This window comes from Electrona antarctica (assembly GCF_951216825.1).
Source record: "Electrona antarctica genome assembly, chromosome: 12".
Classification (NCBI taxonomy): Eukaryota; Metazoa; Chordata; class Actinopteri; order Myctophiformes; family Myctophidae; genus Electrona; species Electrona antarctica.
The window spans coordinates 5,860,178-5,879,222 of record NC_136793.1 but is presented as its reverse complement, the minus strand read 5'-3'; the positions used below and the strand labels follow the sequence as shown (position 1 = coordinate 5,879,222).

Below are 19,045 nucleotides of genomic sequence, written 5' to 3'. Positions count from 1 at the left end.
AGTGTCTTGCTCAAGGACAAGCAGCCAGGAGGAGGAGCCGGGGGATCTAACCGGGAACCTTCCGACCCCCCCCCCCCCTGAACCACTGGCTCAGCCCAGTGTTGTTTTTGGCAGCGCATTTCTATTTTAGTTTTAGTCATAGTCTCTTGAATAGTTTATTTAGTTTCAGTCACATTTTAGTCACCTGGAATGTTTTAGTGTTAGTCTAGTTTTAGTCATAGTCTCTTGAAACATTTTCATTTAGTTTCATTTAGTCACATTTTAGTCACCTGGAATGTGTTAGTGTTTAGTCTAGTTTTAGTTAGACTAAATATCATACGATTTTAGTCGACTAAATCTACAGTAGATTTAGTCGACTAGAATGTGTTTTGGCGGGCCTTGATGTCGTCATAATGGCTGATTTTACACTTGCTGAAAATAGCCGTTCTACATTTAGCAGTGCGACGCGTTGCTAAAGTATTAGTAGTAGTAGCTAAAGTATAACATAATACACAAAGGGGTTCCCGCGCTGCATTGGTTAACCCATTTTGGACTGAAGTCGATTAAAAAAAGGCTTCTAAATCCTAAAATTTTTCTGAAAAACCCATGTTTCTATGTCAGTGGTGCTCAACCTTTTTCATGTAAAAGGACCCCCAGAATTATCTGTATTTGGCCGCAGACCCCCATCTGAAAATATGTTGTTCCACGGACCCCCTCCCAGAAGCCAATATTTTAGTTAAAAATGTTTGCTCTGAAATATATATTCAAAGATTTGCACCACATTTTCACGACCTTTCAAAAATAGCAGACCTACAAGCTCGTAGCGCGCCACTCGGTGGCGCGCTATGAGCTTGTAGATCTGCTATTTTTCAATAGCTAAAGTAGAACATAATGCTTAAAACACCAACAGGGGTTCCCGCCCAAAATGGTTTAAAGGAATTTAGATTGGTTGCAGTATTGCAGTGCATGTAGATCTGAGCTGAGCACATTGAACACTAAAATGCACGTTGAAATTTGAAGTCAAACAAACGGTTCTGGTTGTGCAACTAGCCTGGAACTCACCTATGCTTTTTATGGCATAGGCAGCTCCCGGCAGGATCCGCCGGGAGAAACTATGCACAGCTGCTAGACATGAGACTAATTAATTAGAGCGACAGAGAGAGAGAGGAGTGTGTGTGTGTGTGTACATGTGTGCGTGTGTCAATTTAACAAAGGTGCAGACGATCAGAAATCAGCAGAGAGTGATCTACGTTTGTGCTACTCTATGCCGTATTGAAGTGGACTCGGACCCAGACTTTTCTTTTCTCCCTGGAAATAAAAACGTCTGGGATTCCGAGGCTATTGTGCAAACTGTCAATCTGCATATGTGTGAGCATTCTGTGTTTTCCCCCTTCAGAGTCAGATTACGTGTGGAAACTGTGGATTACTGGTTAAACTTTCAGACAGTCTGAGTGCTCACATCAAATCTACAAGCTCTCGAATTTGGCCAACATTATCCTTCTTTTTTTTATTTTTTGCGGCTTACGCCTTTTATTGGTTTTTGACAGTAGGCTGACAGGAAACGGGAGAGAGATGGGGGAAGACATGCAGTAAAGGCCGTGTCGGGCTCGGGAGTCGAACCCGCGGCACACTGCGACTGGATTACCAGTCGGGTGCCCAGACGGTTACGCCACCGCCTGGGCAACATTATCCTTCTTTACATAAGCTTGTTTGAGTGAGGACAGCGGGTGATTATTATAATTTTTTTTATTTTTTATCCCATGATTTTGCAACCCATTTTTTCACCCAGTGTCAATTATCTAATGTAATCCTGGGCGCTACACTTCCTCTGCCAACCTGGGGAGGGCAGCGGACTGACCTCATGCCTCCTTCTATGCATGAGGAGTCCAAGCTGCTTCTTTTCACCTGACAGGGGAGAATTTCCCCGGCCGGACGTAGTGCGTGGAAGGAACACGTTATTCTGACCAGTTCCTTTCCCCTCCATCAGGCGCCCCGGCTGGCCAGGGGGAGGTAGTTTAGAGACCAGGATTACTGCATGTTTTTTGTGAGGGTACCTACCCTAGGGGACACGGGGAGAACATGTGAGGGTACCTACCCTCTACCCTAAAAAGCGTTCATATTTTGCGGGAGAGACGGATGAGGAGCAGAAATGAAGCGCCAGTATATCGATCAGTTCAACACCATGGAGAGCGCCCTGGATTAGGAGAGACGAGTCATTCTTTCTGCCGCGCTAACAGCTAAGTCAACGGTAAGCTAACATGAGTGCAGAGCGTAGCATACGGTAGCCGAAAGGCGAACTGAAAAATACAAAAAAGGAAAAAAAATCTGAATATTCCTCTCTCGCCTGGTATCATTGAGGATGCGCTAGGAGGACGTCTACAGACGTCGTATGTACCCCTCGGTTCGATTCCCTATGACGTTTCCAGACGTCCTATGTACAGAATGTGTTAAGAGAGTGCAACGTACACCAGCGTGGCCAGTTTCTCTGCAGTGTAAGGGTCCCACAGGTCTATTAAGAAGAGAGTGCAACGTACACCAGCGTGGCCAGTTTCTCTGCAGTGTAAGGGTCCCACAGGTCTATTAAGAAGAGAGTGCAACGTACACCAGCGTGGCCAGTTTCTCGGCGGTGTAAGGGTCCCACAGGTCGATCCACCAGGTGGAGCCGCTGTACGCCGCGGTGGCAAGCAGGGCCCCGTCGGGGGAGAAATCACAGGAGGTCAGCAGGTAGAAGGTCTTGTGGGCCCCTCCCGTCAGGTTCCTGATGAAGGTGTACGACCGCAGGCTCCACAGACACACCATCTGTTCAGGGAGACCAAACACATCGCTGCGTCACGGACGGTTGTCATTGTCGTTAAACAGTGAGTTTAACCCATTCTGACCTGAGATCAGATTCTAAAAATGTCTTCTACATCCTGACAGTTTTCTGAAAAGGCTATGTTTCTATGTCAGTCGTTCTTCGATTTTTCAAAAATAGCAGACCTACAAGCTCATAGCGCGCCACTCGGTGGCGCGCTATGAGCTTGTAGATCTGCTGTTTTTCAATAGCTAAAGCATAACATAATGCTAACACCAAAAGGGGTTCCCACCCCAAAATGGGTTAAAACACTCATTTTGTGATGCTGTGTGTGTGTGCTGGTCAAGACTGGTCCTTTGCAAAAAAGAGATTTAGATTTTCAGTGACTCTACAGAACAATATAAATATGATCCGTCAGAGAAAATGAGAGCAAGTTTACAACAATGCCTGGAAGCTCCTCTGGAGAGGAAGACAGTAGATTGAGAACAGCTCTCTCTCTCTCTCTCTAGAGGAATGAACTACTGGGCCGAACAGCTCTCTCTAGAGGAATGAACTGGAGAGGAAGACAGTAGATTGAGAACAGCTCTCTCTCTCTAGAGGAATGAACTGGAGAGGAAGACAGTAGATTGAGAACAGCTCTCTCTCTCTAGAGGAATGAACTGGAGAGGAAGACAGTAGATTGAGAACAGCTCTCTCTCTCTAGAGGAATGAACTGGAGAGGAAGACAGTAGATTGAGAACAGCTCTCTCTCTCTCTCTAGAGGAATGAACTACTGGGCCGAACAGCTCTCTCTCTCTAGAGGAATGAACTGGAGAGGAAGACAGTAGATTGAGAACAGCTCTCTCTCTCTCTCTAGAGGAATGAACTACTGGGCCGAACAGCTCTCTCTCTCTAGAGGAATGAACTGGAGAGGAAGACAGTAGATTGAGAACAGCTCTCTCTCTCTCTCTAGAGGAATGAACAGCTGGGCCGCTGGGGAAATTAATTAGAAGAACAGCACCGCTCCGGAACCGGGTGGAGAGAACCAGAGTCATTTTTACTAGTTGACTAGTTGCCTAGTTTACTAGTCGACTAGTTGCCTAGTTGCCTAGTTTACTAGTCGACTAGTTGTTTAACCACCTATTATGTAAAAAAACAAAAACTTGTTTTTGTTTTTTTGGAAATACATATTTGTACATTTAAAAACTGTGTACATTGGTGACTATAACTATAATCTACCTGATCTTGAGGCCTACAAAATCGGGGAAAAAATAATAATATATATATATATATATATTTTTTTTTTCTTATCAACTAGTACCAGCAAGGTCGACTAGTGGATTTACTAGTAAACTAGTCGACTAGTTGCTTAATGCCCTAGAGCATAGCTGGGGATCTAGACCCACCAAACCAGTCCATGCTGCCTGCCGGTCAGCAGGGATGGACGGAAGGAAAGCATTCAGTGGAAGGATGATTTTAACCACTTCACCCATCCAGGACGGGAACCTCCTTTTGGGTGTTTTACTTTAGCTATTGAAAAATAGCAGATCTACAAGCTCGTAGCGCGGCACTCTGCTATTTATTTTTAATCGTGAAAATGTGGCGCAGATCTTTGAATATAAATTCTTTCAGAGCGAACGTTTTTAACTCAAATCTTTGCTTCTGGTGGGGGGGGGGGGGGGGGGGGGGGTTGTCCTGTATTCATTGTTACTGGCAGAGCTGTGTCACTGATGTCGCATCTTCACACTGTGTAAAAGAGACTTCAGTCTCAATGTGGTTTTTACTGGTTAAATAAAAGGTTCAATAAAAAAATAATTAAAACACATGCAGTACTGTGACCTAGCAGCATTCTGGCATAATGCTGTGCCCAAGACTCACTCAACCTTCTGCAGTGTGGTGGCAGAGTCTGGAGGTTAGAAAAGTGTGCTTGTTTCCAGACCAGAATACGGTATTATTTGTGAAGGTGAAGGACTAAAAGCACATTCTATAAATATCTTCTAAATCCTGACAGTGTTCTTCTGAAAAACCCTATGTTCCTATATCGGTGGTTCTCAAACTATTTCATGTCAAGGACCCCCAGAATGATATGTATTTGGCCACGAAGGACCCCCCCAGAAGCAAATATTTGTGTTAAAAACGTTGTGAAACGCTGTGAAATAACACATATTCAAAGATTTGCACACATTTCACGATTTTTCAAAAAATAGCAGATCTACAAGCTCGTACGTAGCGCGGCACTCGGTGCCACGCTATGAGCTTGTAGATCTGCTATTTTTCCAACAGCTACATAATTCTTATAACACCAAAAGGGGTTCCCGCGTCCTAAATTGGTTTTTGTGCCACATTCGCAACACAGGAAATAGCTGCTCTACTTTTTTAGAGATTGTAGATCTGCTATTTTCCGGGAAAAACACAACCATGTAGAAATCAGGCATACAATCTAGGGTGAAAAAAAAGTTGAATGAGGAATGTATGTTCAACCCCTCAAATCAGCAGCAGAGATGGTCAAGCTGCCCTTGAGCCAGGCATGCACTCAGTCCCCGAACCGCTCAGTCAGTGCCAAAAATGGGACGATTTGGAGGTTGAACTTGGCAGGGATGGATTTTGAATATCAAGAATAAACAGGATCATTCCCAGCGGGCCGGTTCTATTTGTGGTGCCCATAGAAGGCTGTGCAGGTTTTTTGTGTGGGTGGTTTCTTTTCTGTTTTTTTGCCCGTGGTAATGAATGTAATGAGCTCACAGAGCGGAGAGAAATCGGCCTAATGGCTTGTCTCTTATCCCATTCTGGGCAGGAACCCCTTTTGGTGTTTTAACTAAGCATCATGTTATGCTTTAGCTGTTGAAAAATAGCAGATCTACAAGCTCATAGCGCGGCACCGAGTGCCGCGCTATGAACTTGTAGGTCTGCTATTTTTTGAAAGATTGTGAAAATATATTCTTTCACAGTGAATATTTTTAACTCAAATATTAGCTCCCTGAAACAACATAATTTCAGATGGGGGGGGGGGGGTCGGCTGGCCAAATACAGATAATCTTGGGGGTCCTTGACGTGAACATGTTTGAGAACCACTGATATAGAAACATAGGGTTTTAACCCTGTGAGAACCACTGACATAGAAACATAGGGTTTTAACCCTGTGAGAACCACTGACATAGAAACATAGGGTTTTTCAGAAAACTGTCAGGATTTAGGAGGCATTTGTTGAATCTTTTCTCCGGTCGAAATGGGTTATCACTGACACTGGCCGAGCACTCCCTCCCTCTCAACATGGACTGGCCAAAAGTCTGGAGGGTCCACAACGAAAACACAGAGCACGCAAACTGCTAACTAAGCAGAAGTACAACTTTCAAGTTCAATCATCGACATTAGGCTTAAATATTTGACAAAGGACAATCAAGGACACAAAATCTAGAAGCGAAAAGAGAGGAAGGACAGTGTTTCTCTGTCTTTTATTTTTTTTGTAATGTTTTTTTTGTGGCTTTCGCCTTTATTTTATATATTTTATGGGGGGGGGGGAGACATGCAGTAAAGGCCGTCAGGAGCGGGAGTCGAACCCGCGGCACACTGCCAGACTGGATTGCCAGCCAAGGTGCCTGGACCACTGAGTAGCGGTGGCCGAACGGTTTGCGGAGCGGTCTTGATACCGGAAGGTCACCAGTTCGTATCCCCGGACCGGCACGTTCAAATTACCACCGCTGAAGTGCCCTTGAGCAAGGCATTGAACCACTACCATGAAATGTTCTATGAGCAGGGCCTGGCTGGAAACAAGTATCTGATGCTTAGTCCAGTTACCCTGGGTAAATATAGTAACTTTGCTTTGCTTTTGCTTAGCCACAGCCCAGGCCTGTCTTTTCTATCACTATAGTGACTATAGTGATTGACTATAGTACTATATAGTCCATTCATTGAAGCCACTAGATTTGGGTTTAGGGTGCTTTGAGTCGGCGTGATTTTCATGGGCTGTTAACGGTGACAACGACCTTGGAATGCGTCATCGGTGAGAGAGGGGCTACCTGCCCAGAATATTAATTAGAGAGGAGCCCGTTACCCCGGGAGGGAGGGAAAGGCAGCACCATGTGGAGATCTGGGGTTCTCAGAGGGTTGGCTTTTTTGCAATCTAAACAAACCCTTCTGCCAAAAGTCTAGGTTTAATCAATTCTGACCTGAGATCAGATTCTGAAAAAAATGTCTTCTACATCCTGACAGTTTTCTGAAAAAGCTATGTTTCTATGTCAGTCGTTCTTCGATTTTTGAGTGGTGCAACCACTCCAAGGAACAGCAATGTCCGTGTTCACCTATGTGACTCGTGTTAACCTATGTTTGTGTGTGACTCATGTGTGACTCATGAGTACCAGTAGGGGCGCTGTCGTGCCAGAAACAGAGAGAGAGAAATAGTGCTGAGAGTTGCACCACTCAGTTCACATGGGTGTGATTTTTCAAAAATAACAGACCTACAAGTTCATAGCGCACCACCGAGTGGCGCGCTATGAGCTTGTAGATCTGCTATTTTTCAATAGCTAAAGCATATCATAATGCTAAAACCAGAAGGGGTTCCCGCCCAAAATGGGTTAAACCCAATAGGCTATATGCGTGTAGAAAGGTATTTACACGACACTGGTTGCTTCCTGAGGCCCCCCCCACCATAAAAGAAGGGATAGATACAGTAAATTATATTTATAATATGGAACAGATCACTTTCTGTCTCAGACTGCAGAAGGAGAAATGTATAAAGTTTTGGTCTAATTTGGGTGAATACCTTTGCGACCAGATTTTGCAGTGGCAAGGATTGAATGACTGAAATTCTGTCTTACTCATGCGTCTATTTTTTTGTTTACTTATTTAAATTATTGCTCACAACTTCATATATTCTCTTATGTCTTCCTATGAGTATTATATTGTATTGTACTTTAACATTTCTGTACACATCATCTCTCTCTCCCAAACACTTTTTTGTTTTGTCTACGTTTAAAAATAAACCTAATTAAGATTAACAGTTTGACGGCCACTAATTGTTTAATCCAGGGTTCCACACCGCGCGTAATACGACATTTGTTTAATGCGTTTAATTCACCGTTTTAAAAGAATTAAAAAGAAACAGCGGATTTATCCGGGACCTGATGACGAGGCCGTCGCGTTATGATGACGAAACCGGAAATCAAGTCATCATCTGGGCTGCTAGGGCTTCTGGGAAATTGAGCTCAATGTAAGTGGACGGGGGGTTTGTTTGGACTACAATGCCTCATAGAGGCGGACCCTGTAGCGCATTGTAATGGCCGCTGCTGTGGATGATCATAACATGCCGACGGACGGATTTTTGTCGTTGAAAGCTGCAAATACTTCAGCGTATGCTCTAAAAGGTAATAAAACAATCTCTGCAGCGTAGAATATTTGATTAAATAGCGGGTAACGCGTATTTCGCAGTAGAACTGTTAAGATAACCCAGACTGTCTGGCCAAGCAAACCAAAAAGAATAAATTAATGAATTTAAGAAGAATAGTACCACATGGTTGGACTGGAAAACGTTAAACGTTTAGAGTCAAAGGATAAAGCAGTGGCACAAACTCAGAGCCATGATGCAATGGGAACTTAACCCATTTTGACCTGGGAACGATTCTACAAATGTCTTCTAAATCCTGACAGTTTTCTGAAAAACCCATGTTTCTATGTCAGTAACGGTTCTCAAACAGTTTCATGTCAAGGACCCCCAAAAATATATGTATTTGGCCGCCGACTCCCATCTGAAAATATGTTGTGCAGTGACCACCCCAGAAGCAAAGTTAAAAACGTTCGCTCTGAAAGAATATATATATTCAAAGATTTGCACCACATTTCCACGATTCTTCAAAAATAGCAGACCTACAAGCTCGTAGTGCGCCACTCGGTGGCGCGCTATGAGCTTGTAGATCTGCTATTTTTCAATAGCTAAAGCATGACATAATGCTTGAAACACCAAAATGGGTTAAATGAAAAAAGAGAAAACACCAACCTTTAGATACAGTCAGTCTATTTCCGGCCACCCTGAAATAGACTGTATGTAGTTCATGCGACTTTGTGCTTTTCTCTTTTAAATTTAGATAAAGTTTTTTCCACAATGGCCGGCCCGGCGCCTTTGACAAGGCCAGAACGCACCAATGCAACATGCAACTACTCGCAACCGTTATTCCCGATGGCAGTTGCAAGGAGCTGCATTGGTGTGGACTGGCCTTAACCCATTTTGGGCGGGAACCCCTTTTGGTGTTCAAGCATTATGTTATGCTTTAGCTATTGAAAAATAGCAGATCTACAAGCTCGTAGCGCGCCACCGAGTGGCGCGCGTGGATAGAATATACAGCAGGCTGTAAAAGTACATTATTGCTCAGTCACGCTTTGTTGAACAAATAAAAGTTAAAGAAAAGACTTAAACCACAAGGACAAAAATAAATAAAAAAGGATATATATACATATGCGCGCACGTACACACACACACACACACAAAAAAGGTGCTTCAAATTCATTTCTAATGGGTGGACCATCTATTTACAGCAGCACCCGTTGATCTAGAATCTAGTGCCACTGTGAATAGACGGTCCATAACCCATTCAGGACGGGAACCCCTTTTGGTGTTTTAACTAAGCATTATGTTATACTTTAGCTATTGAAAAATAGCAGATCTACAAGCTCGTAGCGCGCCACCGAGTGGCGCGCTACGAGCTTGTAGGTCAGCTATTATTGAAAAATCGTGGAAATGTGGTGCAAATCTTTGAATATATATTCTTTCAGAGCGAACGTTTTTAACTTTGCTTCTGGGGGTGGTCCCTGGAACAACATATTTTCAGATGGGGGTCGGCGGCCAAATACATATATCTTTGGGGGTCCTTGACATGAAACTGAAAATCACATGAAAAAATTGAACTGAAAGCTCTGTAGGTCTGCTATTTTTGAAAAATCGTAAAAATGCGGCACAAATATATATATATATATTCTTTTTATAGGCCTAAATGGAATAACTGTCCCAGATCTAGATCCCAGAACTAGGACACTTTGTCACAGTCATGGCCGTCCAACCCAACCCAACCCAGGTAGTGGATTTATAGGTCAGTATTTGTCCCAGTCATGGCCGTCCAACCCAACCCAACCCAACCCAGGTAGTGGATTTATAGGTCAGTATTTGTCCCAGTCATGGCCGTCCAACCCAACCCAACCCAGATAGTGGATTTATAGGTCAGTATTTGTCACAGTCATGGCCGTCCAACCCAACCCAACCCAGGTAGTGGATTTATAGGTCAGTATTTGTCCCAGTCATGGCCGTCCAACCCAACCCAACCCAACCCAGGTAGTGGATTTATAGGTCAGTATTTGTCCCAGTCATGGCCGTCCAACCCAACCCAACCCAGATAGTGGATTTATAGGTCAGTATTTGTCACAGTCATGGCCGTCCAACCCAACCCAACCCAGGTAGTGGATTTATAGGTCAGTATTTGCTACCGTGTCGGGGCCAGAATACATCTTGTTCATGTCAAACCCAGTGATGTGAGGCCAACGAACCAACGCAGGACAAGTGGCTTAACCCATTTAGACCTGAGGACGATTCTATACAAGAAATGTCTTCTAAACCAGGGAAATGGAAATGGAAACGGAAATGCTTTGGCAATGTCTCGGGACCCCCGCCCCGCCCCCTCCCGACCCCCAATATAAATTGACTGCTACAATAACCTTAATAATAGAGACAATACACCATAAATAAATACTGAAACCAGATATAATCATTAGGGAAGGTGTATGCATGTACTATGTGTACTATATGTAAACTCTTCATTTCCATGCCATTCAGTTGCAAAAACAAAAAGATTAAATTTTGTATTTTTTGAAAGTTATTTGGCGACCCACGGGTTGAGAACCCCTGTTCTAAACAGTTCTAACAGTTTTCTGAAAACCCTATGTTTCAATGTCAGTGGTTCTCAAACCTTTTCACGTCAAAGAAGCAAAGATTTTACTTCTGGAAGAATATAATATAATCAAAGAGTTTTTTTTTCACGATCTTAAAAAAAAAAAAAAAAAAAAGCAGATCTACAAGATCGTATATACGATCTTGTAGATCTTGTAGATCTGCTATTTTTCCAATAGCTTAAAGTATAACATAATCCTTGAAACACCAAAAGGGGTTCCCGTCCAGAATGGATTAAACAAAAGGAAGGGTTAGGTTATCTTTGCAGTTCCAAGCTGCTGAGTGCTGATTAATTCAAAAGGCAGCGTCTAGGAAAGCAGACAGACAGACACCGTCTGTCCGTAGAGGGCTAAACTAAAGCAGACAGACAGACACTGTCCCATAGAGGGCTAAACTAGCAGGTCGTTTGACGTCTGCAAATTGTCAAAGGGCTGCTGTGGTTGGTTTATAATTAGCCATTCATCTCCGTCGACAGATAATGAGACGATGAATGTCATCAATATGTTATGAACACAACATTAGCATAACTCACCCTGTCGAATCTGCCCACTGATGCAATCATGCTGCAGTCTGGCGATATGCAGCAGCTGCTCACCCAGTCCTTATGGCCCGAGAGCACCTGCACACATTTACCTACAGGAAGGACACACAGGGGACACACACACAGGGAACACACAGGGGACACACACACAGGGGACACACACAGGACACACACACACACACACACACACACAGGATACACAGGACACAGGGGACACACAGGACACACACACGGGACACACAGGACACAGAGGACACACACAGGACACACACAGGACACACACAGGGGACACACAGGACACACACAGGGGACACACACAGGGGACACAGAGGACACACACAGGACACACACAGGACACACACAGAGGACACACACAGGTAAGCCAAGAGCCCGAGCTATACACTGAATAAGAGACTAACTATTGCTGCAGAAACGTTTTATTTTCCTCTTTTAGATCGCGAACAACAGATCCATTCCTGTGAATCTGACACAGAGCTGATTAAGTACACAAAATCACACCAGACGTGTGAAAAGTGAGGGGCGCTCCTATCGCCGTACATCATCATGACCGCAACATGTCCATTTACTGACGTAAAGTCTCCATTCGTTGTCAATTAATTTTTTTTTTTTTAAGCTTAAGCAGATACAGGCTATGAGAAAAATACATTCAAAGAGCCTATCAATGATCTGCAGCTACTCAGTCAGGCGTACAGTATGTGTAAACTGAATGTTGGATGAATGACAGTCCTTGAGCTTTGTGGGATTACAGTCACATACTTTGTTCAGCCTCTTCTTTTTAATGTTTAATGTTTGTGTTCGGACAAAATAGACGATTTGCTCGTCTACTCTACATATGGCGTAAATTCTGCATTCATTGTCAATGGCATTTAATGTTTGTGTTAGGACAAGAATCTAGCGCCCCCTCAAAAACGGCGTGGATCACCTTTCTTTGTCAAGTCCCAGATCCTCAAGGTCTTGTCACGAGAAGACGATACGAGGGTCAGCTTCCCGTTGGGAGGAAACACCAAGTCCCTCACGATCCCCTCGTGGCCTTTGAGATCAAACAGAGGCTGACCTGGATGTCCAGAAAGATCAGAACAGGGAGACCAAAGCATCAATGTTGTTGTTTTTGGCAGCAAATTTTGATTTTAGTTTTAGTCATAGTCTTTTGAATAGTTTATTTAGTTTTAGTCACATTTTAGTCACCTGGAATGTGTTAGTGTTAGTCTAGTTTTAGTCGACTAAATGCCATGAGATTTTAGTCGACTAAATCTGCAGTTGATTTAGTCGACTAAAATGTATTTTGGTGGGCATTGATGTCGTCGTAATGACTGTTTTTACACTTGCTGAAAATAACCGATCTACAAGCTCACCATGCGTCGCGGCGCGACGCATGGTGAGCTTGTAGATCTGCTATTTTCAGCATGCAACCAAGTGTAAAATGACTTATACTGGATCTCTTGTCCACTAGTCCCTTCCTAACATTTTAGTCTAGTTTTTATTTGTTGACGAAATCGTCAGTATATTTAGTCATAGTTTTAGTCATCATAGCACAGTTTTCATTTAGTTTCAATTTAGTTTTCTTCAGTTGGAAAAAGGTAGTTGACGGACATTTTTCGTCTTAGTTTTAGTCGACGAAAACAACACTGCAAAGCATTCAGCGGAACCAGTCATGTGTGTACAGTAGAGCAGGGGTAGGCAACCTTAGGCACGGGTCACCCTCCCCTGTGCCAACATTGGCACAGGGGAGGGTGATCACTGGCACACTGGCATTAGTGTGAGAGAGAGAAGGTTTTTCTATTAAAATTAAATATTCCAAAAAAGTGTAGTCAGTTAAATTAAGTCCATTCACATCTACAAATTACATGATAATTTACATCCTGCACATAATTGTACATTCATTCAAACTCCTAACTCATGACTGGGGAGGGATTAGGTGGGTTATTGCTCTGAGTTTAATGATGATTACAAAGATATTTTCTAAGCTCGTTATGTATATCCTATAATCCTATATGGATAGGTAGAGCAGGGGTTCCCAAACTTCTTCGTGTCAAGGACCCCCAAATCAACATTTATTAGGCCACGGACCCCCGTTTGAAAACATATGCCAGAGACCCCGACAAGGGAGGAGTTTTACGGCTCTAGCAGTGATTCCGAAACATATTCATTTCAAGGACCCCCCAGTTTCACACGCCATTATGCTACGGACCCCCGATCTAATGGCATTTCTATCTCTGGTACCCCCTATTTATATTGTAAAACCACTGTTAATTTAACTCTGAGAGTGTACAAATGGAACCAAATGGACCCGTTAGGGTCCATTTGGTTCCATTTGTACACTCTCTGAGTTACAGACCCATAAGGGTCCATTTGTTTCCTAATATCTCTAATTGAGCTAGGTACCCCCTGGAACTCCCTCAAGTACCCCTAGGGGTCCCCGGGCCCCACTTTGGGAACCCATGGCATAAACATCAGCGGAACCAGTCATGTGTGTACAGTAGAGTACAGTCCAGTCCAGTGACCCGCTGAGCAGGTACCGCCTGCTGTTTACCTGTACCTACAGTCCAGTGACCCGCTGAGCAGGTACCGCCTGCTGTTTACCTGTTAAGCATCATAAACATCAGCGGAACCAGTCATGTGTGTACAGTAGAGTAGAGTCCAGTACAGTGACCCGCTGAGCAGGTACCGCCTGCTGTTATATTACCTGTTAAGACATTCCACAGTTTGATCACGCCATCCTCCAGGCAGTGGCCAGCAGCAGGGTGGTGGGCTTGGACGGGACGTACTTCTGGTTCTGACACGTGGACGTCTTGTGGGGTCTGGGTCCAAAGGCCAGCCCCCACACGGCCTGGTCGCAGCTGAAGCTCTTGTCCTCTCTGTCGCTTTCATCTTCCTGGCTTTCTCTGAAAGAGACATTATATTTGATTTAATTGAGTGTTTTTTAGTTAAAAGGGGAGAGAGAGAGAGAGAGAGAGAGAGAGAGAGAGAGAGAGAGAGAGAGAGAGAGAGAGAGAGAGAGAGAGAGAGAGAGAGAGAGAGAGAGAGAGAGAGAGAGAGAGAGAGAAGAGAGAGAGAGAGAGAGAGAGAGAGAGAGAGAGAGAGAGAGAGAGAGAGAGAGAGAGAGAGAGAGAGAGAGAGAAATAGCATTAGCAGACTAGAATGAAAAGGATTTACATGCAATTCATTGAAATTGTATTTTTACTTGTAGTTTAGTCTTTTCTTAACTTATATTTGTTCAGCAAAGGGTGACTTACTTAGCAATGAATGTACTGTATCTTATTGTATAAAGCCTGCTGTTATATCATATCCAATGGCATCCATACATTCAAAGCTGGGAACTGACAAAAATGTGGCCTTAGTTGGCATTTATTGCCATGGTTGGCTCACCTTGGCCCACACCTCAGATGTGTGTGGGGGGGGGGGGGGAAGAATGGCTCACCTTGGCCCACACCTCAGATGTGTGTGTGGGGGGGGGGGGAAGAATGGCTCACCTTGGCCCACACCTCAGATGTGTGTGTGGGGGGGGGAAGAATGGCTCACCGAACATTGTTTTATTGCCATGGTTGGCTCACCTTGGCCCACACCTTCACGATTTGAAAAACCGTGAAAATGTGGCGCAAATTTGGAATATATATTTTTTCCGTTAACTAAAATCTTTGCTTCTGGGGGGGGGGTCCCTGGATCAACATATTTTCAGATGGGGGTCGTGGGCCAATTACATATCATTTTTGGGGGGTCCTTGACATGAAATACTGAGCACCACTGATACAGAAACATGGAGGTATTTCAGAAAACTGTCAGAATTTAGAAGACTTTTTTTTTTCATTTCGACGTCAGGCCTAAATGGGATAAAACAAAAACCTTGACCCCTTACTCGGCGTCCAGTGGCCAGGCGACGACCCACACGATGCCGTGGCCCATGGACCAGGCGAACCAGGAGCCGTCCGGAGAGAAGTCCACGCTCCACGTCTCGCAGCCAGCGCGGCCGTCCAGCGCCGGCGGCCGCCTGGTCCTCAGCTCCAGGATCAGGTCCGACGGGTCGGCCGCTGGACGGAGAGAGAGAGAGAGAGAGAGAGCCGGGGGGGGGGGGGGGGGATACAGTCAGGCTTTTGTTCCGACCAGTGGCGTTTCCAGGAATTACATTTTGGGCAGGCAAGATGTGTGAATTGTCCCCCCCCTGCGCACAATCAGTAGCACTAAAAGGTTTTCAAAGAGATTTACCTGCCAGACAGTAGGATCCCACTGAGCATTTTTTGGTCTAATCTAATCTACATCTAATATTCGTCTAAAGGGCCGTCTAAAAATGCGATAAAAAACGGCTAATATAATAGACGGTCTATATATTTAAACAACCGCTAATCAACGTCTAATCTAAGGAAAGACATTTAAAAAACTTCCGAATCGGATGCGAATTCGGAATTTTTATTGGCGTTTCTCCATCGCTTTTCCGAAAAACGCGGCCAGCGTGCAACCACTTTTAGTGTCATTAATTGGTGGTTCCGTCCGTGGCTCAAATGGGGAACAAATAATGGGCCTTCATATGAAAATGGTTGAAAACAAGTTTTTTTTTTGTGATCAAGTTTTTATTTTATATTTTGTTAAAAGAAAAGGGGGTTTCCCCCACCCCACCCCCCCACCCCACAGGTTGAACAGCGAAACAGATAAAAAATTACAATACATCAAAAACAATCATAATAATAATAATAAATAAATAAAGCATTGGAAAAATTAAAAGAAAAGAAAATAAGTCAGAGATGTTGGCATGATTTAAGTTTTTGGGACAAGCAGTTTTTTTGCAGCTGTCAGCCCTAAGAGCAGGAGTCTTCTCCTTGTCAATGTCAACCCAATCGCTGAATCATCATTCAACAAGAAAATATTAGGCAAGAGGGGAATTCTAGTTCCCATTACCTCAGATAGTACTTCTGAAACTCTAGGTTTCTGGGTTGAAAACAAGTTAACCCATTCTGGACGGGAACCCCTTTTGGTGTTTTAACTAAGCATTATGTTATACTTTAGCTATTGAAAAATAGCAGATCTACAAGCTCATAGCGCGCCACTCGGTGGCGCGCTACGAGCTTGTAGATCTGCTATTTTTGAAAAATCATGAAAATGTGGCACAAATCTTTGAATATATATTCTTTCAGAAGACTTTTTTTTATTCATTTCGACATCAGGCCTAAATGGGTTTAAACAACTGGCCTAGACTATATGACTTATAGTCAATGTTAGGTTGAATGTGATGTGACTGCTGTTGGAGAAGATTGGTGCCTTGGAGTCGAGCACAGTTGTTAGCGTAAGCAGTAAGCACGGCACGGCGGGCTGTAATTACAGTAGCAGGTGAGGTGGTCACCAAAACCATCTGGCATTAACCCAGATAAAAAAAACGTTCGCTCTGAAAGAATATATACCTATTCAATAGTATTCAAAGATTTGTGCCACATTTTTACGATTTTTCAAAAATAGCAGACCTACAAGTTCATAGCGCGCCACTCGGTGGCGCACTATGAGCTTGTAGATCTGCTATTTTTCAATAGCTAAAGCATAACATAATGCTAACACCAAAATGGGTTAAAGGAGAATTCCTTGCTAGAAGGCTTTCTTACCTTTATTTGTAGTTGTTACGTCCCCACCAAAGAGGTCCAGGTGTTGTTTTGTGCAAAAGCACATTATTGGCTATTTCCCCTACCATAAGCCCTCAATGAATTGCATTGAATTGAATGGGGCTATGGGGTGTTGTGCTAATTCGCTTATTTCCATCGCTCAAAATATCTATTTATTTTGTATATATCCTCTCTTCATAATGTAAATAGTATCCCAAGCGATAGCCGCAATTTGCAACTCTAGATTTGTTTACAATGGGATGAATCTAGAGTTGCAATACCCTCCATTGACTCCCCACTCATCCAATTTGGTTTGCGATCTGCTTGTCTTAAACGACGTTAAACTCACCAACATTGCAGCTCTAGTCCAAGCTTGAATTATCCTCTTTCAATCTGCCGAGCTTGTTTTTCATAAAAATCCCCCGTAGACATGTTATGAGCTACTTTCTGTCAAGAAATTGACAATGCTGCAATGTTTGTGAGTTTAACGTTGTTTAAGACAATCAGATCACAAACCAAATTGGATGAGTGGGGAGTCAATGGAGGGTATTGCAACTCTAGATTCATCCCATTATAAAAAAAATTGCAAATTGCGGCTACCCAAGCGACACACTTTACTACTTATTTTGATGGAAATAAGCGAATTAGCACAAAAACCCAACCCCGATCGAGGGCTTATATCACGGGAAATAGCCAATAATGCACTTTTGCACAAAATCACACCTGGACCTCTTTGTTGGGGACGTAACAACTACAAATAAAGGTAAGAAAGCCTTCTGGAATTCTCCTTTAATTAAGAAAAGATTGTGGTGGACACGAATCTTAATGCAGATGCCCACATGTCCCCTAGTGCCCAGTTGTCCAGGACGTTTTTTTTGTGTGTGACCGTGTGTGTGTCACAGTGAGTGTGAGTGTGTGTGTGTCACAGTGAGTGTGAGTGTGTGTGTGTGTGTCACAGTGAGTGTGAGTGTGTGTGTGTGTGTCACAGTGAGTGTGAGTGTGTGTGTGTGTGTCACAGTGAGTGTGAGTGTGTGTGTGTGTCACAGTGAGTGTGAGTGTGTGCGTGCGTGTGAGTCCTGAATGCATCAGTGCTGCTGGGGGTCAATGGGTCGTACAGAGTATACATACACCGCACGCACGCACGCACGCACGCACACACACACACTCGCTCAAAAAGAGAGCCATGCAAGCGTTCAACCAACGCTGCGCATCGGCGTTGAATGCTTAATAGAGCTTGTTCCACTACATGATGACAGTACAGTACAGTACAGTACAGTACAGTACAGTACAGTACAGTACAGTACAGTACAGTACAGTACAGTACAGTACAGTACAGTGCAGTACAGTACAGTTCTGTGAATGTTTTAGTACATCCAGAAGCCAGCAGAACAGAAGCAGCAACCTTGCTGCTGGATCATGGATTATAAATAAGCTGAATTAAGTAACTACGCCACGTAGACGAGACAGCCAGTCGAGGGTACGTCCTCCGAGTTTATGATGTGATGTGTGTACTATTATTTTGTGCTAATGTCATCTTTCATGATCTTGCAAATATAATATACTTACATGATGTCCCTTCTTGCAGACGTCCTGCTATGTTTCGCTCCGAGGAGCACATTGTGGCCAAACGGAAGGTTGTTGGTTGACATCCAAAGATTATCACATCCTCCAGATCGCGTTAAAGGCGGACTGGGCTGACTGGACTAGACTTCCTGGGTATGTAATATTCTCCCTACAGCAGCAGCAGGGTCCAGTTCAACAGTCCATTGTAAAATAAAAGAAAATCCACAGACAGGTTCAACAAGAAAGAAGCCCTTCTATAATTATTTCTGGGCGGATTTCCCTGTTTGTTTGTTTGTTGTTCTGCTGCTCACATCTGTCACCACCTCCACGGAATGTAAAAACTGTGGTGTGTGTGTTCACTGTGGTCGGTGTGTGTCTACTGTCTGAGTCAATAACAAAATATTCAGCTGATTTCCTATTCAGCCGGATTCCGCCTCTCCCATTGGCCGCTCGGGGCCGATGCTCTGCGTGTTTGCTTCCAATCCGTCCAATTACGTAACGCGTTGCCTCCTCCCTTTATGGGCGCGTTCGGAAATAGCGCACTGAGCGCACTGTGCAATGCAAACTAATAGGCGAGTGCGCTCCGGTGCGGTATTTCCGAACGTGCCCTAAATCTTGGTCGACTTGTGTTGTGTGACGACGCTAGATGTCGCTGTTTTTGC

At 43.9% G+C, this 19,045-nt stretch overlaps 1 protein-coding gene across 1 annotated transcript in view; it reads right to left on the bottom strand.

Annotated features, from left to right (window-relative positions):
• The window catches only part of wsb2 (WD repeat and SOCS box containing 2), a 29,290-nt gene extending 10,515 nt beyond the window's left edge, over positions 1-18,775 (bottom strand). Inside the window, 7 exon segments of the mRNA XM_079517156.1 lie at positions 2,582-2,778; positions 11,212-11,312; positions 12,164-12,295; positions 13,925-13,966; positions 13,969-14,123; positions 15,095-15,266; positions 18,387-18,775. Of these exon segments, the coding sequence (XP_079373282.1) occupies positions 2,582-2,778; positions 11,212-11,312; positions 12,164-12,295; positions 13,925-13,966; positions 13,969-14,123; positions 15,095-15,266; positions 18,387-18,438 (851 nt within the window). The 5' untranslated portion in view covers positions 18,439-18,775.
• Positions 18,776-19,045: the final 270 nt, after the last annotated feature.